Raw genomic sequence first — 23,877 nt, 5'->3', positions numbered from 1 at the left:
AACGATTACCTTCTGATGTGTTGCTCTGCCTCGATCTGTGTCCACTCTCTCCCTCTCACAGTGCATCAGGGGTTTCAGAAACCATAAAGGGCTGCAGGCTCTCCAGCATGTGTGTGTGTGTGTGTGTGTGTGTGTGTGTGTGTGTGTGTGTGTGTGTGTGTGTGTGTGTGTGTGTGTTTGTGTGTGAGCATGTGCAGCCATCCAATGTGCTCAGAGGTGAAGGGCGGGAGCCACAAAAGAGCGTCGGTGTCCTCTGTGGTGTGTAATCATGCTTGTTATCTCTCACATCATTGTTGGAAAGTAAATTCCACCAAGCGTGTGTGCTCATGCATGTGTGTGTTTTGTCATGTGTGTGTCTGTGGTCGGAGAAAAGGCTGTGGTGGTTTGTTCATACTGTTCATCCAGTCAAATGCAACAGATCAGCAAAATGACTTGTGAAGAAATGCACAGCTAAATTAAAAGGAAGAAGACAAATGAAGAATGTAAAGGTAAAAAAAAATACACGTTTTGCACATATTGTAGGATGTTTTTACTGTACAAGGATTTTGTCTGCGTCTGATGAACAGGTCCTATTTGCACATGTGAGACATGCACTCTGTTCATATGACATTTGTGGTTTCAGAAACTTGTTTTGGTGTGACATCTTAAACCTACGTGGGTTCCTGTTTTCCACATGCACTCCACATTCTGCTTAAAGGGCGATGACCTGTGGAAAACACACTTGTGAAGCTGGTATAAGGCCCAGGTAAGAGAACATGATACAATACAAATATTTCCAGAGAATAAAGAAAATAAAATGCTGTTTGTAGTATTTTGAGTTACCAGCTTAAGGCATAAATACAATGTTTACATATTTTAGATATGCTCCACATAAAATTGTAGGAAACCTCCTCCTGCAGACCTGCTCTTCATATCACTTCACATCTTTTAGTTTTGTCTTCTCACTTAATTGTGATTCCATGGCTTAGTTTGGTTTATTTGAATTGACATAAAGAACATTATTCATATTTTTTTCAATCTTGAAATATAAATATTATATAAATCTCTTATTAATCATGACACAAATATGAATAATAAGAATGAAGCTTTGAAAATATATTTTTTTAATAATTGAGTGTGAACCATGCTAACCCTGCTTATTACCATGTCAAGGCTAAGCTAAGAAAAAAGTCTCAAACTGGTGTAAGTCAACCAGCATACTCTAGGACTATATAGAATACACATAAAGTATGTGAAAGTACCAAATTGCAGTTCCTCAAGTGGCCACTTGAGGGGGGAACCAAGTGTGAGTCAATGCCCATTTATACTTACTATATATAAGCCATATTTTAAAGCTAAATTTACCATATTGAAAGCCAGGAGCTGAAATGGTTGTGGTAGCTAACTGGTTTGGTAGCTAATTTCCCAGTGATGAAGACCCAATAGGTGTGATTTTTTTTTACGTATCTTACATCTGTATGTATCTTAGTGCTCAGCAGGCGGAAGAGCCAAATTTGTCTCCAATTTTGTAAAAGTGTTTCATCTTTTGTAAATTTGTTTTTTTCCTTCAGGTCCACCGCACTTTCTTTTTACCACTTTTAACTTTACAGTTTTCTGTATTTACAATGCCCACTTATTATGGCATTGTTAGCCATGTAACAAATGTTAGCAAAGCAGTCAACAACTTTACTTTACAGAAAACGATCTTAAACTCACTTATGATAAGCATGCTTTGCAACACTGTTACTCCTCAGCTGTTCTAACAAAGGCAAAAAACAAGTTGTTTAAGGTCTTATAATAACCAGCAGTGTGTCATCAGTATAGACCTTCAGTTCCAGGTATTTTTAAGCACTAGAATGACTGACAGACTGGATCCATGGACTGTTTTAACATCATTCTCTTTCATCTTTTAAAATCACCAGTTTAGTTACACCTGTGCACAACCTAAAAAAAAAAGGGAAAGCATCAAATCTGTGAACACCTATGTCACAATCTGCTGTTTTTGTTCACTTAACCTTAACAGCTGTGGTTTGCTGCTAATTTAATTGCTCTGTATGATGACACATACACACAAGAACACACTTATACGCACACAGACGCACACACACACATGGAGCTCACAGCTTGATAAGCTCAGTGGGGGTGTTTTTAGAGAATCAATGCGGAGTAATTTGTTGTTTCCTTCCCTGAGCAAAGACTGTGAGGCTTTAAAGTGACTGACATCCATGCACAGAGGCTGATTACAGATAATAAGGTGCTGGCAGCATGAAGTGATAGCAGTATAAAAGAGAGAAGGAGAGAGAAAGATGCGGGGAGAGAGTGAGTGAGAGAGAGAGAGAGAGAGAGAGAGAGAGAGAGAGAGAGAGAGAGAGAGAGAGAATGTGTTGCAGTAAGAGGGGTCTATATTGGCCATGTGAATCGACAGTGAAGCATTCTGGGGCTTCGTGTTACAGGCCTTATAAGGGCCAGGGCCCCTGTGTTTCAGCTCACCTCGTCTATTCTTAGGCTGTGTGTCCCTAACCCTCAGCAACTCTGCAGGCAAGAATCTCTTCTCCTTTAATATTAACTTTAAAATTCACATTTCAAAGTTTGTGTTTATACAATTCTGAACTTTCTGCTTTCTGGGTAAGAAGTTTCTGTGGCTGTTTTCTTGCAGCGGCTCACTGCAAGGCTCCTCTTCTGTGTCCATCTAGTCATGTGTGTATTTGTGTGTATGCTTGTGTGTGTCACAGAGGTTCCACAGCACCTGACCCACCCACCACCACCACCCCAGGGTGTTTGTCCTGAGAGCTGGGAGCAGACGGGGAGAGACGGTAGAGAATCCACGGCTGACAGAGGATAAACGAGCAGCAAGGCACCGTCAGGAAACAAAAAGGATAGCTGGAGGAGAACGAGGGCACGCCGAGCTACAGGAGAAGCCACACAGCCAGCAGGAGTTGTCTAAAGGAGGAGTGTTGACGTCTAACCGAAGATGAGTACGTACACAGTGAGTCTGAATGGCCCTGCTCCATGGGGCTTCAGACTACAGGGAGGAAAAGACTTCAACATGCCACTCACCATCTCCAGGGTAAGGACACAGTCGCCCCGTACAGAGTGAGATCTGTTGTGACAAAGCAACTTATAAATAAACCAAAAGGAACACACAATGTGACATTGAAACTGATAATGCACTGTGACATAACAAAACAGCAGCAGTGTTACACTAAAAGGAAATACTTCTGTGACAAATTGCACAAAAATGACTCAAGACTCAAGCAGGTTAAAATACAGATTGACTTTGGATGATGGAAATCAAAAAATGCAATACACAAAAACATCAAGACACAGAACTCCTCATGCCCAGCTTAACCATCGAGATTCAAAAATATCCAAAGTTTAGCAACATTTTTGTCAAATTAAGGTGCAAATATGTGAAATTACGTCAGCAGCAACGTATAAAGGTTGAAAAGAGAGTGTTTTTTTGATGCAAGGGTTGCACTTCCTGTTGTTTCGACAACATTTAAATGACAAAGTGAAGCCGATTCATCGTTGAACCTTTAACACTGAAATAAAGAGAAGTCCTTAGAGTAACGTGAACGTACAATTTTCGTTTGAAACTGAACCAATCGTCACTTTTTCACTTGGAAATCAGCAGGTTTGACGATAAAATGAAAAATGTTAAAATCTATATTAATATGCATGTGATATGTGTGTGTGTGCAGGCCTGTATGTGTGTGTTTGAGAAGAGCTGTGGTTATGTAATGTTGCTGTACGTCATGATGACAGGGGGGGCTCAGATGTAATCTCCAGAGAGATTGCTAGAATAGAGCTTCAGTGGAAAGACTGGAATAGTTTTACTGGGATGGAGGCGACGCTGATGTATTGAATTTTTAGAGCGCTACGTTTTTTTTGTACAAAAAAAATCGACACACTTCAGGTTGATAGAACATCACTGTATCATCGGCATAGAGGAGTAGCCTTCTAGCTTTTGGTAGTCACATTTATCGACACAGGTCGACTTATTTTGTCAGTGGAACTTATTTCAACTGTCAAATAATAAATTCAATAATAAAGAAATTAACAAATAAAAAATGGCTAGTTGAGTTATGTTTTCTACTTTAGAAGACTTGATTTTGTGAAGCTGAGTTATATAGGGCATCGATGTTTATTAATTTTCCTATACCTTCATCTTCAATCATCTGAAGAAATATTTGGTTTGGATAAGTAGAGTTTAAGACAAAGTGACGTTTTCAGCAAAATAAAACTTCAGCAGAAGAAAGACGGGGTGTCTCTCTTTCTTTGCCTGGCAGGACTGCTGGTGTATTTACGGCAACATTTCTTTAAATAGCACTGGAGTAGAGGTGGATGGAGATGGATGGAGAGGGCTTGGAAAGGGGGAATGGGGCAGGAAAGAAGCAAGGAGTGAGAAGAAGCTAATGGCAGCTTGTGGTGCCTTTAGTAAGCCTTTGTTATTGCAAGTTGTTCAGATTTAGTTTCACCTTTCTGAGCTTGATCCCAAGAGGACACAGGGGGGTTGAAAAATGGATGAATGGAGGATTTAATAGATTCAGTTGCAGACAGAGTAGAACAATGTGGACACTGACTCTGTCCCCTCACTTTCCGCTCCTCATTCTTCAGTCCAGATTGATGCTCAGTTGGTGACCAGCGTGCGTTCTTTATTGATCCACAGCTCCACACGTGTTGCTTTATTGTCCCTTGATCCCCCTGTCTTGGACAACCAGTGGGGGAAGCTTTGATCCATGTCTACTGTGACATTGTATCATCAGATTTGTGTTCATCCTGTGGTCATGTTGGGCTCTGACAGGTTATCATAAAACACTTGAGCTTGACGTGACACCTTGGAGTGCAGTTACAGTTTGACGTAACACCGCCAAGGTTTGGATTTCAGCCTGCTTTTGCAAGGAACTGTGAGGGGAAAGGGGTATGAGGACAGGAGATTTCTTATGTCTGGCTAGCCAAAATCATTAGATATGTGACACACCAAAGTTTTTGTCTTCTGTCCAATGATAAAACATGAAATTAGTGGGGCTTTAACAGCCAAAACAGAGAAAACGGCCCAAATAGTTGTCTAATCATGAGTCATCCCAGACACTTAACCATATTTACATGCCTTTTGAGCCTTAACAGATCAAAACGGCTCTTCTGTAATAAGCGGAAAGAAGACAAACACTCCAAAATCCAAGCCAGTGTTTCTCTTTCATTAATATCCAATTATCCCAGAATCACCCTTTATATCCACTTCCTGTTTGATACATATAAAAACATGCATGACAAGGTAGTTAGTGGTGCAATGTGTTAACATATGTGTTTGATTAGACACAGGAAACAGTACATTTCTGTGCCTGATTTCACCTCCCATACTGCCACCTACTGTTACTCTGCTGTCCTCAGACCCCATAATTCTACAAACACGAGCAACGTGAATGAAATACAAGAGAGAGAAAAAGCAATCAGAGAGACAGACATGAAGAGCCAGAAGCAGAATTAAGTTGTTTGTAATGCAGACGGGTGGAAAATGTAGGCATGGGTTGCACATTTAAGAGAGAAGGTTAGCGCAAAAAGAAAGAGAGAGAGAAATGAGGAAATGGTGTGAATGTCAGGAGCAGGTGTGTGGGAGGGGTTCAGTGTGTGTGTGTGTGTGTTTGTGTGTGTGTGTGTGTGTGTGTGTGTGTGTGTGTGTGTGTGTGTGTGTGTGTGTGTGTGTGTGTGTGTGTATGTATGTGTGTGTGTTTGGGAGGGGCTCAGCAGGGTCAATCACAGTAAAGAAGCCAAGCAGGCATCAACAGCATTGCTTATTTTTAACTCTTTAACGAGTGGACTGTAAGCTTAGACCCAATACTGTATGTCCCTGCAGGCCTCTGAGCTCATTTAAACCTCCTCTCTGTGGAGTTTAAGTCAGGCTTTGTGGGAGACCAAGTCAGGAGAATGAGGACTCAGCTGAAGGTCAACATATGACTGACAACTGAGAGGTGTGCTATTTTGATGATACAAAGAAAAAAGGAAGACTGCAGAGTTCCTGTGATTCATTTTCAACTGGGTATAAAACGTATTTATAAAAGTCCTGTTTCCCCTGAAGACCAATACAAGCAAATGACACCAACAGAGGCAGGAAGGCCTTTTCCTATTCAGTCATTCCTACTGCCTGGGACAGCCAGCATATGGCAGGTTTCAGGGAAGGTGATTAACATCATACTGCCAAAACAACCTTTGATTAACATTTTCCACAACAAATATTCATGGTGAGTGGTACATTTGACAGAATGTTGATCAGAAAACACATATTTACAGGAAGAAATCAACAAAGACAGGAGAAAATAGCAGGGGTTACCAATGATCAACACAGAACGACAATTCCCTACAGTAGGGACATTTGCCACTGGACAAATTAACTTTTACTCTACTCATCAATCAATCAATCATCAATCAGACTTTATTTTTAAAGCACTTTTCATACAATGACATTGTAACACAAAGTGCTGTACATAAAAACAACTTAAAATAGAACAAACTAAGAAAAATATCCCAACCCCAGCCCCGACCCTAAACCCACCCCGCAATCCTAAAGTTAAGAACACAATATATGCAACAATAGTAATAAAAACAACAAAAATACATCAACAACTAAAAGACCTGCTGAACGAACTGAGGAAACGCTCTCATGATATCTTAATGAGGAAACACTGGAGGCAAAATAAGATGTTAAAACTCAACACAGGAAATAAAAATCACCAAAATAAAATAGATTTCCAAGATAATCAAACACTAAAATATTAAACCATTAAAAGAAAATAAGATGCTATACTTAAAAGAATAAAGTAAATAAGTACATAGATAAATAAAATAGAATAAAAGTGACTAAAATTTGAACTAGATAATAAATAAATAAATAAATGCAACTGTTATAAAAAATCAAACTCAGTTAAAAGCGAGACTAAAAAGGTCTGTCTTGAGTTTGCTTTTAAAAATGTTGATGCTCTGTGCAGCCCTCAGATCTTCAGGTAGGGTGTTCCACAGGCGTGGGCCGCAATAATAAAGAGCTGCCTCACCGTGAGTCTTTGTTCTTACTTTTGGAACCATTAAAAGTCCACTACCTGAAGACCTGAGGGCTCTCACCGGCTCATATGATAAAGCAAATCTGATAAATAAAAAGGGCCAAAACCATTAAGAGATTTAAAAACCAATAAAATAATCTTAAAATCTAGTCTAAAAGATACTGGAAGCCAATGCAGAGACTTAAAATTGGTGTGGTGTGGGGCTCTCTTTCTGGTCTTTTCTCATAGACTAAAACATGAAGAAATCAACTGTATTATCCCTAACTCCAGCCGTAACCATTATGGCTACCATAATGTCACTCAAGGCTGTGAACCCTCCTGTTTTTCTCTTTTTGGAACCTTAAGTGACCGAATTTAGGAGACAGCTTTGACATGCATCATTGGCACTCTTCCTTTGTAGACAGGTCAGCATGGTAGCATCCTGACATCACAGGTAGCCACTACATATATCACCCTATTATTATTAATGTATTAATGTAACTTTTGACTTTTTAAAGCTGCTGTGAGGAGTTTTGAGCTTGACATGAAACACACTGAAATTGATACTGATGTATTTTCACGATCTAAAAAGGCAGACATGGTCATCCAAAAAAAGAGGGATTTTTTTATTTTTATTTTTATTTTATATTTTATTTGTAGCTTTTTTAATGTAACAAGACAAAACAAATACAATCAAACAGGGGCTCAGACATGTGAAATGAAATAAAATGAAATTGATAATATTAAAAACAAAGTGAATAAAATAAACAGATAAATTAATAGAAAACACGTGAAGAAATTTTTTCTTGAAAAATAATTTTAAATGACAAAATAAACAAAGAGAAGTAATAAAATATTTAGAAATACATATATATATACATACAAACACATACGTACACACTAGCACACGTATGCATACCCATACACATACATAGAAGAGTGACTTTTACTTTGTAGTTATATTTCATGTCTGAAACCACAGTTAAGCGAGTCAGTGTCAGTCCGAGTGCTCAACTCCATGCTGCTGGTAGTTCTTTTCTCCCCAATCCACAGGGAAACATTTTAATGACGGATAAATTAAAATTGTTTGGGGGGGGAGGGTTTCAGTGAAGAAAGACATATTACACATAACGAGACAAATTCATAGAAGACTACTTTCTCCATAGGGGGCGCCAAAATCAACACAAATCTGAAGTGGAACAAACTTTTTCACAGAACTGATATGTGGTATCAGAGAAGACTTAGAAAATGTTTGCTGAGGTAATAAAGTGAAAAGCTAAAGACAACCTGACTTGTTTTTGCCAGTATGATTGCCCCCTGCTGGCCCTCAGATATCACGTAGGTTTAAGACAATGCACCATTTGCTACACAAGCATCATCCTCCTCTTATGAATAGTCTATTGATACAAAACTATTCTGTCCTTTCCAGAAGAAAACACTGCTGCTTTATTCATTCATTCAAGCCGTACTCACAGATATGGAGGCCGACTCTTGGATAAAATGTGTTTTCACTCTGGTGGTCAACTTAACAAAATATTTGCTGGGTAACTTTATTTTGCTTCATCAGCTTCTTTACCTTTTAAGCTTATTTACTGATCTGCGAGGCAAACTGAATAAATTTGATAAATTAGCATTAACTCACATGTAATGTTGTTTTGACCAGGGATTTGAAACAGTCCAGTTAACAAATTTGTTCAATTTGCATTCACAGTTTTCAACGCGTTGCTAAAGCTCTTAGTTTCCTATTTAACACCCACCCCTGGGAAATAATCTAGCATCCAGTATTTTCCTTAAATATGTTACATGAGTAGCTACAAATGTTTTCCTCTTGCTTGTTTTTCCCCCAAGGAATGTGTGTCAGTGGTCCCAGTGTGACCTGTTCTTTTGACCTCTCCATAGATAACCCCGGGGAGCAAGGCGGTGGGCGCCAGCCTGTCCCAAGGGGACATCATCTCAGCCATCGACGGTGTTAGCACCGACGGGATGACACACCTGGAGGCCCAGAACAAGATCAAGTGTGCCGTCCACAAACTGTCACTCACCATGCTGAAGTAAATAACCAGCAGCACTTACACCAAACATTTTTATGATTGAAAAGGACAAAAAAAGACTGGATATTTTAAGAGGTTGTTCATTCTTTAATCTTCAGATCTAGACGTACAGCACTACTTCCCACAGGAACTCCAAGAATGGATTCACCCATGCCCATCATCCCCCACCAGAAGGTATCAACACACTCACAACAGTAATAATGAGCAAACAGATGAAAATTACCAGCAATGATGTCAAGTCAATGTGCAGCCTTATACGTTTGTTACCTGTCTGTTATCTGTGATTTGTAGTCTTGTGTTCTGTTTGTGAGGTTATCAATATCACTGGGCTGGAAGAGGCCAACAGGCTGTGTTCTGCTGCCCTCTAGTTTCAGATATTTAAATTGCAGGGAGCCCGTGCAGAAGTCAGAAGTCAGCAGTCTAACATTTCCTTTCTTTCCAAATCTATCTTAAACTCTTTCCATCTTGTATAGGAGTTAGAAAATATAAAGCAATTAGTATCCTTTGATTAACAAATGTAAAAACAACCAAAAATACTGCTTCTCACTTTGGAGGAATTGAGCAAAATGCAAAGAAACCCTTCCTCATTGAACCTCACACTAACAGGACTGTTGTGGTTAAATGTGCTCAGATTTTGCTCTCCCTATCCCAGCATTCATCCCTCCTACACGTGGCACTATATCGGGAGCATATACACAAACATGCCTGGACGGCCTCCAGATACAGAATAGCAGGAGATCAGACTGCAGGGTCGTCTCAGGATCCACATTACAGGATGATCTGATATACTTCACTAAAGGTCGAGAGGCCTCGGAGTCCCATCCGAAACTCTCAGATGACGTTGGAAAAGTTAAAAATGTTAAATAGAACAAGATTCACATGGACAAAAGACAGCTGATAAAATGAATGGGCTGTTCGTTTATTCAGTTCACTTTAGCCATGCAGTAAACATGAAACCAGGGAGATGATGTTGCAAAAAGGAAAATCTTTTTACAGAACTTTATTTTGTTGCTGTTTCAGCTCCTTGATTTCCTCTTTATTGCATTTTATCTTCAGGCGAATGCAGCTCCACCTTTTCTCAGATGCTGTTTAACGAATGCAAATCCTTTAACAGATTTGTAATCCTGTTTTCTGCCCCTGAACTTGCTTGTAAAGCTCATTTTCTGGTTTTAAATTACTGATTAGGTTACAAAAAGGCGACACCTTGTTGCATCTACATGAAGCAAGTATGGTAGATGCCTCGCAGTCTTTAGCTTTTAGAGTGTGAATACACTTCCTATTGGTTTGTCTGTTTTGCACATGTTTTTAAATTCATTAATATTATCTAGTTTGGGACTTACAGTTATTTTGTTGAATAATTCATCTACGCTTATGCAAATGCAGAAATTTAAATAGTTCCCTCACAATTTACTGAGACTGATCAACCTTTAGAAACTTGATGTCAATGCTTACTTGATGAACCTCAAAACAATCCACCATAACGTATTCACAATTCTCCTCTGGCGTCATTGCCAGAGTTGGAAGCTCAAATACTTTTCGACTATCATACTGTGACTGCGTAACTCAACGGCCATTATGGATACAATGATTTGTGACAATCTTGTGGGACATATATATATCAATAGGGCAACATTTTTTAAAACTAGCTAATGTGAGACGATAAATTAAGTTAGTATTTAACCCAAGCGGCAACTACTGTTCAAAAACTATAAAGCCCATGTGAAGTGTTATAAACTGCAGTTCATCGAGAATCCGCTTGAGGCTGGCTGCAGAAACACTGGAAACCACATAGACACCAATTCAAAAAGACGATCTTTGCAGCATTAATAAACATGTTTACAGCCTGGTTCAAAAAACAGCTTGGCTCTATGTAGCTAATCTCTCTATCGGCACACACTGTACGGGGGATGACATTTTTTCTAACACGACGGTTCAGAAAATATTAAGATTACGAGTTTTTGCCCAAATAAGGACATGACTGACTTGACTCCCGGTCGGGAACACATAGCTGTTGGCTAAGAGGCTCAAACTCCGCCTCTTTACGTCACACTCTGCCTGCTTGAGTTCTGCATTTCCAATATGGCTGCCGCCATCGAGGAACAGAAAGGTGACGTCACAGACACTACGTCCATATTTTATACAGTCTATGATTCAACCACGTCCTATCAGATGTTAATGTTTGTAAGTCTTACACAACACGATAGGAAACCACAACAGTGTTGTACTCCCAGATTTATTTATTTTTATTTATTTATTTATTTATTTATTTTATTTTTTTTTTCTCATCATTTCTAAATTCCACTCTCTCTGTTTCAATCATCGGTGTTGAAATCCTCATCAAACTGTGGTTAGCTAACTTTGAACTTAGTAGTTCTTGCTATCAAGTTCCTTATTTCGCTTCAAAGCTCAGGTTAAATTTGCTTTTTAAAAAATGGATTATTAAGAATAATGTTTTAATCGTTGTTTTCTAATGCATTCACACGATAAGTGTTTTCAAAACTTAATTAAATGACGCCGTTTGGTTTTTCGTTAGGGACTTTAATTTTTCGGATCGCATCTTTTCAGCCATTCAGAAAGCGCCTCAACAACCAAGAGCATTCAGTTCAAACTGTATTGACAGAGAGAGTTAGTTGGCTTGTTTTCTGTTAGTTTGATTAATTCCTTGTTGGATTTAAGCATTTCAGACGATTTATACATATAACTCATATTGAGATACTATCAGATTAAACTTGGGTATTTGAATTTTCCATCAGAAAACACTTTTGAAATCAGGTACCTGACTTTTAACAAATCATATTTGGAAGACAACTTTTACAAAGAAGCTTATGTTCAATGTCTTTATCCTGACTGTACTGTATGTTGCAATGCCATGAGTTCAGTTGTGGCCACAATGAGGCTGCTCTCCTCAGTGGAATGGCATGAGTTGGGTGAAGCCTCAGCCATGGAAAACTTGTGGAAGTTAATTGAGGGCACAATCTGCCTGGCCTCTGACATATCACATCCAGGTATCAGCATTCACTAATGTGTTTCCCCTCTGGAGCCAAGCAGCTTTGCAGCTAACGATAAGTCAGGAGGCAGGAAACGTGCTCTAGGCAGACCGCAGGACGATGACGGCAGCATCATGCCAGCAGCCCCACCTCACCCAGTACACGGACACTCTGATTACACACACACACACACATGCACATACACACAGGAGAGAGCAGCTGTTGGACATAGTCATGGAATGTTTCCCTCTGGTTACACACCATCATCATGAATCCCCAAAGATGCCGTACCTGAGATAGCTCCCCCTCTCTGTGGGGAACTGTCTCACGTGTGAGGTCCAGCATGTTCTACTGAACCTACTGTACCCCGAAGACACCACGTACTGTACGGACAACTCTGTTGCCTTATTTATGGGTCACACTCTCAAGCCTTTTTCCCCCACTTTAACACTAGCACACTTAAAGTAATGATCTTTTTTTTTAAAGATCTTCTGTTAATAACAGAACAGAAAATAGGGTTTAACTGTAATTTAGGGTTTCTGTGCATCAAACAATGCATCCAAAAGTCCAAACTCAACTGGTACGGTTTAATTTAGACGTGCTTAAGCTTGGGAATTTAAGCCAAATTTACTCTGTTAAATGTGTGAACCAACAACAAGAATAACTTACACAACAGCTGTTTGGAAGTTTAGCCTTGGACTAGCCTTGGTGATCTGGCACCAAGTAAAATTTTGTGAAAGCTAACTACAGAAGAACTGCAGCAGTTGTACTTGCAGCAGCTTCTGACTTTTGTATTCACCACAGAGAATAGAGAAATGCTGAACTTTCAATCTTATTAGTTCAATGAGTGATTTTACTAGTTTTAACCCTCCTGTTATGTTTCGGGTCAAATTGACCCACTTTAAAGTTCAAAAATCTCAAAAAAATGTTTTAAAGTTTTTTTTTTTGGTATGAACTGTCTTCTTCTTGGCTTAATTAGTGTTATCAACACATAAATTGAAAATGGTCCATTTCAAGTACTTGCAAACCCCCTTGAATGTTTATATTGTATATATATTGTATCAAAGTGTGACGGCAGTCAAAGTTGAGTCTAAAAGGAGTCAAAAATATAAAATAATAATTGTTTCTTTGGTATTATGGGTAGATCAACTTCTACCACTCTATAATCCAGGTCCTTATGTGAAAGTGGATGAAAGGCTAGCGGTATTCAGAGGTCGCTGCTCTTCCAAACTAGCTAAATACGGCATAACTATCTGGGCTTCACTTCATAAAAAGAAAAAAATTCAAAATGTAAAATAAAATTTAAAAAAAATCTATGTCATGTAAAACTATTGCACTTATATTTAGGTCTTTCCAATGTACATTAAAAAGGTTTTTAATTATTTTTTTAAGAAAATGAGTGAGTTATCCTCATTGAACCATGATCTGTGAGAGGTAAATAACACCATTGCACTAAATATTGATTGAAATGGTTAATAATGGTGTTAATGATGAGATATAAACAATGTTTTGGGGATTTTTTGTTTTCTGACACTTTTGACTCAGTCCTGAGAAACAAACATAACAGGAGGGTTAATAACTGGGCCTGTTAGTTTTGAGTGGATAACTTTTTTGTTATCCACTTTTTAAGTTTACAGTACTTCAGTCAGTTGCAGAGATCCTTCAGACACTAATCTTAACTGATGATTAAATTTTCAAGGCAGCCTTGGTAAAAACAGAATTTTAGCCAGGAACCATGCACAGCTCAAGCTAGCAAGAGATCAGAGAGCAAGGAAAAGGCATTTTTTTAATTAAGCTGTGCTGAGGACCAAAGCCTCCACACTTTGGGCTCACACTTAGACCGCTAGGCCAACAGAGCTGGTTTTAACCTCACTATTTCCCCCACAGACTGAGTTTAATTTTAGAGCATCTAATAACGCCGCAGCTCTGAAATCATGTCTCCTCCTCATATTTCTTTGAAACATTCAAAAGTATTTTCCTCTGTAAGAGTTATACAGATCTTACATGTTTATGAGTTTCTGCAGCAATGGCATCTTCTCCCACCTACAGCCTCTCATCTATATGAAATAACTGGAGTCCTGACACAAGTAGATCAGGTGTAGCGTGTGTGTCGCTGTGTGTATTTGTGTCTGTTCTGTGCTAAATGTGTCCCGCTCCTGTGTCATGTGATTGAAACGCTTCTGCTCTTGTCAGTCACTGCTGGTGATGCAGGGGAAGCTGGGAAATATCCCAGTGATGAGAAATGACTGCTATTCTGACCTGTACATGGGATTACAGGGAAATGGGTGGAGCTGGATAGTTTCCTATGAACGCACACTGGTCATTGTTACTGCTGAAATACCTGCAGTTGATTACATTCACTCAATCTCTTTATCTCTTCGTCTTTCTCTGTGGTGTATTTCAGGTCATCGCCAACACAGCTGCAACGTCAGTACTATCATGTTTGTCAGGAGTTCATGTGCATGGAGTTTGCATCAGTAGATAGAGTTGTGGCTTTGAGAGTTTACTGGCTGGTCGTTTTGGTGTGGTGTGAACTTGTGTCCATTATGGATACATGTTGCAGGAGGTCGGACTAAAACTTTTGCGATAATGTAATTATTTTCCCATATCATTTCTGAAATTTCTTACTGGCTGAGAATGGATAACATATTAACAGCATCCAGGGCCCAAATCAGAAAGAACTATTGGCTACTCACATGCTGTACTTATGCACAGTTTTACAGAAGTAGTGTGTAGAGGTGTGAAAAAATATCAGTACAGCAATATATCACAATACTTTGACCTCCAATATGATATCTATATTTCAACTCTTAATATCGATATTTTTGTCATAATAAAAATTCACATTTTAGCCGAGTTGGAACTAAAATACACCTTCAGTATTTCCAAAACAATAAAGTGGAAAAGTTCAAATAGTTTTGACTTAATTTGTCCTTTCAATTTGAGTAATATTGTGTTATTTACATATACACCATCCCTATTTTTAAAACTATTGTATTTATATTTAGGGCTTTCCAATGTACATTTAAAAAAGTTTTAACTTTATTTTTTAATAAAAATCGAGTGAGTTATCCACATTGAACCATCATCTGTGAGAATTAAAGAACACCAATGGACTAAATCTTGATTTAAATGGTTAGTAATGGAGTTAAAAATTAGATTTAAAAAAAAATGTGTATTGGGACACTTTTGGATAATTGAATATGCCCCGGGTCAAATTGACCCAGGAACATTATTGCTGTTCCAGAGAAACAAACATAACAGGAGGGTTAATATATCTGTTAAAAGACCCAAAGGTGGATATCAAAGGTACAGCTGCCTGCATCAAAGTGCACACAGCTGGCAATATTTGTTTTCCATAAAGTGGCCCTGATGCTTCTTCATACATCATCAGCGGTGTTTTATGTCATCTGTTTGTCATTATAATCCAGTGCAGTAGTAAAATGTCAATTTTGGCACTGTGGTTTTTTAAACAATAATAATAATATTAAATAATAATACTAATTTGGCATGTTTGATTTTCTTTTGGACTTGTATGACAGTTTTAATCATGAACTACTGCTTGTCATTAAGCTCTTAGTAATGATTGATAAAGCCTGAGATTTATTTTATGGACATGCTGTGTTCCAGTGCTATTTTTAAAAAGTTATAATAATACACCATATTCTTAAATTCCTTCATTTTTGTAATCTTGCACATATGGCTTCAATAATTCTTAGACTAATTATTATTGCTATTGTGTAAATTAAATAATATTCTTATTGTTGGGTTTTCTGGGGATTCTAGTTTGTATTTTTCATCAATATATTTCACTCCTTGAATCAATATTTAAAGACTTACACAGTCTTCAAATCTGACCTCATCTAAAATGTGTAGTATGTAGTTTGGAACTGGGACAGAGCTTCTATAATGTTTGAGGTGTATCTCCTGTGTATTTGAGTGACCACACACGAGGTCTCTAACACTGAGTTCTAAAACAGCCACACATGACCACACGCTGACCCAGTTTCCTCCCTTCACTTTGGTGCTTTCTCTCCATTTCTCTCCTCTCATATTCTCCCCTCATCGCCCTGGCTGTTAACCTCATCTCCACCCCTTCACCTGACACCGCCCTCCACTCCCTACCTCCTATTCGACCCGCTGACCTCTGACACCCGACACTGACAGTGTGGAGTACACTCCCAGCTTCAACCCCATCGCTCTGAAAGACTCTGCCCTGTCTACCCACAAGCCCATTGAGGTGAAGGGCCCGGGAGGAAAGGCCACCATTATTCACGCCCAATACAACACACCAATCAGCATGTACTCACAGGACGCCATCATGGACGCCATTGCAGGGCAGTCGCAGGCCAAGGGGCACGACAGGTGAGGTCACAGAAGAAAGCTCTCTGGTTTTTGAAATCTTCCATCACACACACACTTCACATGACTTCACTTCCACCAATAAAAGTGGCCAGTGTATAATGTCAAATTAAAGGGTTAGTTCACCCAAATTTCAAAATCTCTCTTTTCTCACTTACGGCCAACAGTTTCTGACAATGAAGATATTTGTTGGTTAAATTTTCTGAGGAAATCAATCTGAGGTTTGTGCAACTGATATGTTTATCTAAGTACTGGTTGCCTCTGTAAGAGACCTAATTGTTGATGCTACTTTCTAACAAAGATTTAGGCCCCCTGTTTCATCTCTTTAGACCTACAAAGTGTTTTTTTAGGTTCTCAGATCTGATTAAATAAAAGTTCTGAAGTACAGTGCTAAACATATGTAATATATTAAGTTCTTGCCTGTGTTCGCCAGTTTTCGAGCTGCCACTTAGCTAAGAACCATGTCCAAACACATGCTTGTTAAGTAAATTTGCCACTCTAATTTGCTCAATTTACTAACCGACTTGGTGCCCTAGGCAATATTTTAACTGGTGCCCCTTGTATTATAACCAACTCCAACAATCACATCACATATACACTGAAAGAAAACTGACATCCAGCTTTATGTTTTACACGTTTCCTTTGTTTTAAAATAAAATGACCTCTAAAAGAACATTAATAAAATGGTAATAACACTGATATTTAGTAGGAAAATAATAATACAAATGCAAATTCAAAATACATAATGTAATAGTAGTAGAATTTATTCAGTCATTATATAACACATTCATTTCCACAGTGCAGACACTTTCAACAAAGCAACAGTAATGTATTAACTGATGACTGAAAAGGCAGAAGCAAAATGCTCATTTCAGATTCAGATTCAGATTCAGAATACTTTATTAGTCCCCGAAGGACAATTCAGTTTTACAGTCAACCTGTCCATAGTACAAAATATACAGTAAAGGAAACAAGGAAATAAAAATAACATGTCAAGGAAATAGATAACACGTCGTGACATCAGCAACTACCACAACCAGTGACCGTACAGCAAAAGTGGGATGCTAGGTGATTCCAGATTTATTCTGCCTTTGTGCATTTAGCAGCCTTGTGGCGGAAGGAATGAAATAATTAGCTTAGCGGTCTGTTTTCTTCACTGGAACATAATACCGCCGACATGAGAGCATGATTGAGAATTCACTGCCAAGAATGTGTCCCGGTTGGGTCAAAATTTGGTTCGCTTTCTGGACCACCCGCACTGTCCAAAGGGAGCAGAGGTCCTTAAGCTGGACCACTGCTCCCTTTGGACAGTATTATTTAAGCCTAGCCTACATTTCTATCTTATTAAGCTAACAGTGTAAAGAAAACAACAAAAACAAGTAAATCATGAACACTTAAAGACTTCAAAAACTGCTTTGCATACCATTATTTTTAAAACCAAAAGTGAATCACAAGCTTTTAAATGTTTACTGGCATCATTCCGCAATTTAATCCAAAATTAAATTAGATAAAACAATATTGTTTTTCCTTTTATCTTCAAATTTTCTTCCTCAGTCATTTAGCGGCGCCCCCTATGGATGGCCAGTGCCCCTAGCATTTGCCTATACTGCCTAAGCCACGGGCTGGCCCCGCTCATAGGTGTCAGTGTTTATGGTTATCTGTTATTATGTCTACCCTGTGACAGACTGTTGACCTGTCCACAGTGTACCCAAGTGTACTCTCGCCCAATGACAACTGAGCCCAGCCCCCCACAACCCCGAACAGGATAAGCAGCATAGATAATGGCTGGATGGATCCCAGATGAAGCATCAGTTCAAGTACAGATTTTGGGTCAATGTTTGATGAACTTAGTTTGCTATTTTCTTAATTTGCTTAACTGCAAAGGCTTTTCCCCCATTGCAACATTAGTGAGGCTCAGGGGTACCTTTCAGAGACATTCACCACACCAAACTAATTGAAGAATCTCAGACACAGAAGCTGCAGCATTAAACCTGCAGCAGTGTTTTTAATCTGTTAGAATCTTGTGTTCCTACATGAGGAACATTGAGGACATACTCGACATAATATCAGAGAACTAACAAGATTTGGTAAATATAATAAAAATATCTACATAGCTGAGAACTTTGTCATAAGAGAGAGAATATGTGTGTTTTTTGGTCACTTGGATGAACAAACCCTTTGTGATACTGATTCTGAAAAGCCCAAACACAAAAAGCAGCTTTTAGAAACCAAACTCGGTTTAGCCTGCGCTGCAGCGACTCTGATGTCGCCTCTACTGTATGCCCGGGCTTTTCCATGTTGTCTTTGTCCGTGCCCCAAACTCCTTTGGGCCTTTCACCCACTCTCCTCTCCTCATTCCGTCCACAAAAAAACAACCAACCACACCTGTGCCGCCCTCAACAAATCCCTCCCCATCTTCCCTTCCTGGTTGTGACCTCAGTGAGGAGGCCGGCTCTCCCTTGGCGTAAGTACAGCAGCGCTCCTTTTCCATCCCGCCTCTCCTCGTACTCGTGTCTCCTTTGTCTCATTATTTCTTAACAGCTTGTGCAGTGCTCCGTGTGTCTCCATAACATTCCGTTGAACGTATTTGGGTATCTAAAATGTTTTTTCTTCTTGTTATATTGTGTGTCAAACTAAAGTTTTTTCATGATTCTACAAACCCACTAACCATAAGGCCTTCAAGGATTTGGTGATGTGTGTGGAAGTACCTCGAGGTACTTTGGCATAAGTGTGTGAGTGTTAAAGGTTTTTTCCTTCAAAAAAAAAAAAAAAAAAGCAGGTGAGATTAACGCAGTGTCTGAAACCTGGTGGGACTTCATGGCATGTGAATGTTCTTGGTTTTTAAAGGAATACTGCCCAATCAATATTTCTAACAATCATTACAAATCCTGGAAAAATACAGTTCAGCCATGTTGCTGTTTAAACTCCTGTAAACCACACCTTCAGCACCATCATCACCTATATGAAAACAGACAGACAACATTTATGAACAATCGAAACACTGTGTTCACCAACGAAAATGCAATTAGTGATCATAATGTAAAAACTGCCCATGTAGACTGAGAATGAGATAACCACTTAACTGGAGCAACGTGTAACGGCACAGACATGTATGACATGATGTTAACGTGAAAGGAGGAACGAAGGCTGGTGGTTCTAGCTCTGCTATTGTTAGCCGTGCTCAGTAAACCAATTTGACATCATTTTACAGCAGACACTCTGAGCCCATGATTAGCAGTGTTAAATACATTTTGACTGCTTTCTGACTGCTCTGCTCTGAATTTTAATTTATCTTTTAATAAAAAATTCTGTTTTATTTGAATATCCCTATTGGAAAGTATTTAACCCTCCTATTATCCTTGGGGTCAATTGGACCCCATTCAATGTTCAACATCTCTAAATTAATGACTGACATCTTTTTGGCTTCATTTTTCATGACTTTTCCTAATTTAATGGGGAAAACTGGGAAAACGTAAAATTGAAATCTTGATGGTACAATTTCCTGTAAAAAAAAAAAAAAAATGCATCGGTGTTCCTTGGGGTCAATTTGACCCCAGGCTGTTTATCTCTATAAAACATAAGACATATCAACATTTTACACACAATTGTTTTGGTTGTTTTAGATGATATTGAGATCACTATAACCAAGGACACTTCCACATGTGACTGCAGGAGCTGGGACCGAACTGCCAACCTTTATATTGAGATATAATATTTCCAGCCAACATGTTTCTAAAGACATTCAATGATGTGTCCTGTGTCTTATGTGTTGATAAGATAGAAACAAGCCAGGGTTGACGAGAGCATGACAAACTCGCAGCAGTTTGATGTTCTGTTTTACGAACAAAGTCATTCTGATGCTTGAAATATTTTTTTATCTAAAGGCTATTTAGGTAGTCAACAAAGAAACATTTAGTACCTGACACATAAACCTGGGTAACAATCAGTTTCTGGAAGTTTGGATTGCTGGGGTCAAATTGACCCCAAGGATAAAAGTGGTAGTAAATTTGAGGGTAACAGGAGGGTTAATTGATGGTATTAGCTTTATTCCTGTTGCTCTGTGCTGAATGTTACATAATGTACAATACCGATACACAAAATATTGTAGTTATATCATTTCTTCAGTTGCTTTGTGGGCATTTAGTACATTATGAACATTTATTACATTTGGGGTCTATGCATACACCACATACTCCACACTCAGGCCTCTAATAGAACTGTCTCCACTCACAGTGGAGCTCTGCCCGTCAAGGACCCTGTGGTAGACTGTGCATCTCCAGTTTACCAGGCAGTGATCAGGCCAGGAGAATCACTCACGGATATGTCTGAATGGGCTCGTCGTGCTGCCAACCTGCAGTCCAAGAGCTTCAGGATCCTGGCCCACATCACTGGCACTGAATACCGTCAGTACACTCCTTAATCCTCCACTTCTTTCTTTCTATTCTTCGGTCTTTTCTTACCTCTTGATCTTTTTGGTACTTATCACCGCTGATCCTCACTTCTTGCTCAGACTCAGAGATCATTCTTAACAAATCCTTTTGCTCTTTTCTCTCCATGCAGTGCAAGACCCAGATGAGGAAGCCCTGCAGAAGTCGAGGTAAGATGGGGAAGTGAGAGGAGTTGTCAATGCCCTCAGTTTTTTTTTATTAAGTCCCACAAAAGCATGGTGTGAAAAAAACTTCAGTTTTCAAGGACTTGCTGTATGTGCAGGAACTTCTCTAGGCTGGGTGCAGTGATTTGTGAGAACAGCAAGAACCAAGATTTCATTTTTACATTTCATATTTCTTATGAACAAGTCAAAGAAAAGAGAAACAAAATGTTCCAATTCCTGACTTCTTTGAATGCTGATGGGTGCTTTGTACCTTCAGACAGTCAGGCTAGTTGTCTCCCCTTGTTTACAGTACTTTTGCAAAACGGAGCTATCCTAAATGTAATCTCACATTCAATGCACTGATACGTGAGTGCTGTCAATGTTTTTCAATCAAACTCTCACCAACAAAGCAACCAGAAAATAATGTTGCTTGAGATGCCTTTATAAAAGTTCAGAGCTTACATTTAATACAGACGGTAATCTTTCCTGCTGAAGTAAATCTGGTACATCAGTTGCCTTTAGAAGCAGATATTGGTTGGAATCAATACAAGAAATTCATGGTTTAAGCAACATTGACAGAAAATTAGGTCATACGAAAATTTGAATTCTCATTTTTTTAGGAATACGAGACAAAATATTAGCATAAAAAGATTGAAACTAGCCTGTTTTTGGCCAAAGTGTTAGAAAAATAAATAAGAAAAAAAATGTAACCTGAAATTGAGTTAAACGTTTTTTCCAAGCATTAAACAAATGTTGTCAAGTGAGCTAATAAGTTCACTGTAGCAGTGGTGCTAGTCAGGTTTTAGGCATTTTACCCCTGAACTACGTGCGTTTCGACCTGTGGACCCAGGGTCTACATTTAGTTCAGGGGTAGATAATCTCCCCCCTAAAAAGCCACTGCTAGGGGGGGTAGTACTTTTCAAAGGTCCTGGGACTTTTGGGGGGCAGGGCCTGCAATGCTAAACGTGTCTGATTGGTAAATTAACCGCAGTGATTTTATTCAGTCCGTCTTCCACTATAACGTCACACACATCTGTGATTCACTTGATTTCTCTTTCTTTAATTTGTTCTATCTTTGTTGTATGTGTGTGTACTTTAAAAAAAAAGAAGAAGCTGTGATTCCCTTGATTTAGCAGTTTGTAACAGTAGTAGCGCTTTTAGAAGTGTAACTGGAGACCTTCAGCTGAACGTGTCTGTGTTTGTGAAGTTTACACAGCTGTTGAAACACAGATGGAGATCCTTGGAATGCAAACTAGTTTGTTTTTTTTAATTAAGATTCAAAATATCCTCATTAGATATTTAATGATCATCTAAAGACGTTTATGAGGGATGCATCTTGCTGAAAGTCAGCAGTTAACAGGGTTGCTGTTTAAACCAAAACACCGGTCGATCTCTGCCACAGCTTTTGAGTTAAAAAGGATTTTAAAGCCGTGTTTAAATGTCCTTGCTACTCGCGCTTATCTCCTTTCATGTGTTTATTTAGTGAATCCATCTGCAATCTGCTAACTGTTGTGTTGCTAATATGATTCCTGCCTGTTAGTCTGCTTCTATGGTGTCATCTGCGATGAATGCCATTCGTCTTTGTCCTACTGCCCTCTACTGGTCTGGTGGTGTAGTGCATTTACCTTTTTTTCCCCTCCATACATCACTGGCCTGATTTTCACAATCTATACGTAGTCGAAACGCAGACAACAATGGGGGGCACAGGAACCTTTTAGTTCAGTGTTAAGTAGTTCTGGGGGCTAAAAGCCCCAGGAACTCTTGGTGGAAATGCACCTTTTGTTACCTTTAAACAGGACCATGCTAGCTTTTTCCCTGTTTCTAGATGTGATGCTATGCTTAGCTTCCCAACTCATTGGAGTTCACTGCACAAAGATAACAGTGGAATTAATTCAACTTCAAAAGAATGTACTACTTTTTTTCCACACCTTTAGGGAGAGGTTTGAGTCCGAGGTGAAAGGGCCCCGCTTTGCTAAGCTGAAGAACTGGCACCAGGGACTGTCTTCACAGATCCTCAACGTCACGGAGTAAAGAGCGGGAGAAAAAGCTATAAAAGGAACATATAAAGGAGGAAATGGACAAAAGCACTGGAGTTAACAAGAGGAGGGGTAAATTATGGAGGGAAAAAGGAGCAGGAGGAGGAAACTCCTCAGAAATGTGAGATAGTGTTTTAGTCTAGATTAGTAGAATGTGAGATACTAACTGTTAGCGTAAGAATGCTAGAGTTCAATAGCTCAGAATTACCTGTCAAATGTATCTGTCTGCTGCTAAGACCTAATAATGCCCTTGGGTGTTTCTTTCTTTCTTTCTCTGTTTGTTTGGGTTCTGTCTCTCTTAAATTAAAGGGAAATTGTACAAAAATGTTAATTATTCAAGTTGGGATGCAGAACTGACGACTTTTCTTTTACGCCCTACATGTAGTATATAGCACATGAACCTCATTTAAAAACATGAGTTTTTGACAGTACACGCATGCTTGTGAGAAGGCACTGGAAGACATACACACATAGAGATTTACCTTCATGCACAAATACAGTATGTAATAAAAATGCACTCAAAAATGTACTGATATCAATGTGAATAAATGTTTTCTTTAAACCAGATGGCTGAGTGGAATTAAATGATCATGTCACTCTGTTTTGTGAATAAAAGCTGGTTTCATGACTTAGTGGACATTCCTATATTAATTAGTATTAGTCACTTCTGACATTTTGAATGCGTTTAACATAGAAGAGGCGGAGTTCTGACTTTTTGAAGAACAAAAAACATTTAGAAATAGAATCTTATTGCTTTGAACAGAGCATGTTGAGATCAAGCGGCAACCTCCGGTCTCAAACTATGAAGCCCATGCGGAAGTGTTATAACTGCAAATCATC

At 38.9% G+C, this 23,877-nt stretch overlaps 1 protein-coding gene across 1 annotated transcript; it reads left to right on the top strand.

The window, feature by feature from the left end:
- Positions 1-681: 681 nt before the first annotated feature.
- ldb3b (LIM domain binding 3b) lies at positions 682-23,604 on the top strand. Its single transcript, XM_034708319.1, has 10 exons — positions 682-745; positions 2,712-3,046; positions 8,910-9,061; positions 9,160-9,235; positions 14,453-14,475; positions 16,216-16,413; positions 18,851-18,874; positions 20,644-20,813; positions 20,971-21,007; positions 22,936-23,604. Exons 2-10 carry the CDS (start codon positions 2,951-2,953, stop codon positions 23,030-23,032), a joined length of 873 nt encoding a protein of 290 aa, XP_034564210.1. The 5' UTR covers positions 682-745; positions 2,712-2,950; the 3' UTR covers positions 23,033-23,604.
- Positions 23,605-23,877: the final 273 nt, after the last annotated feature.

This window comes from Notolabrus celidotus, chromosome 18 (genome assembly GCF_009762535.1).
Source record: "Notolabrus celidotus isolate fNotCel1 chromosome 18, fNotCel1.pri, whole genome shotgun sequence".
Classification (NCBI taxonomy): Eukaryota; Metazoa; Chordata; class Actinopteri; order Labriformes; family Labridae; genus Notolabrus; species Notolabrus celidotus.
The sequence above is the reverse complement of the archived record's forward strand: the minus strand, read 5'-3'. Positions and strand labels throughout refer to the sequence as shown.

Coding starts and splice junctions, on each gene's coding strand:
- ldb3b (XM_034708319.1), top strand. CDS start 2,951: ATGAGTACGTACACAGTGAGTCTGAATGGCCCTGCTCCATGGGGCTTC. Junction 3,047..8,909: donor TGCCACTCACCATCTCCAGG/GTAAGGACACAG, acceptor ACCTCTCCATAG/ATAACCCCGGGGAGCAAGGC. Junction 9,236..14,452: donor CCATCATCCCCCACCAGAAG/GTATCAACACAC, acceptor GGTGTATTTCAG/GTCATCGCCAACACAGCTGC.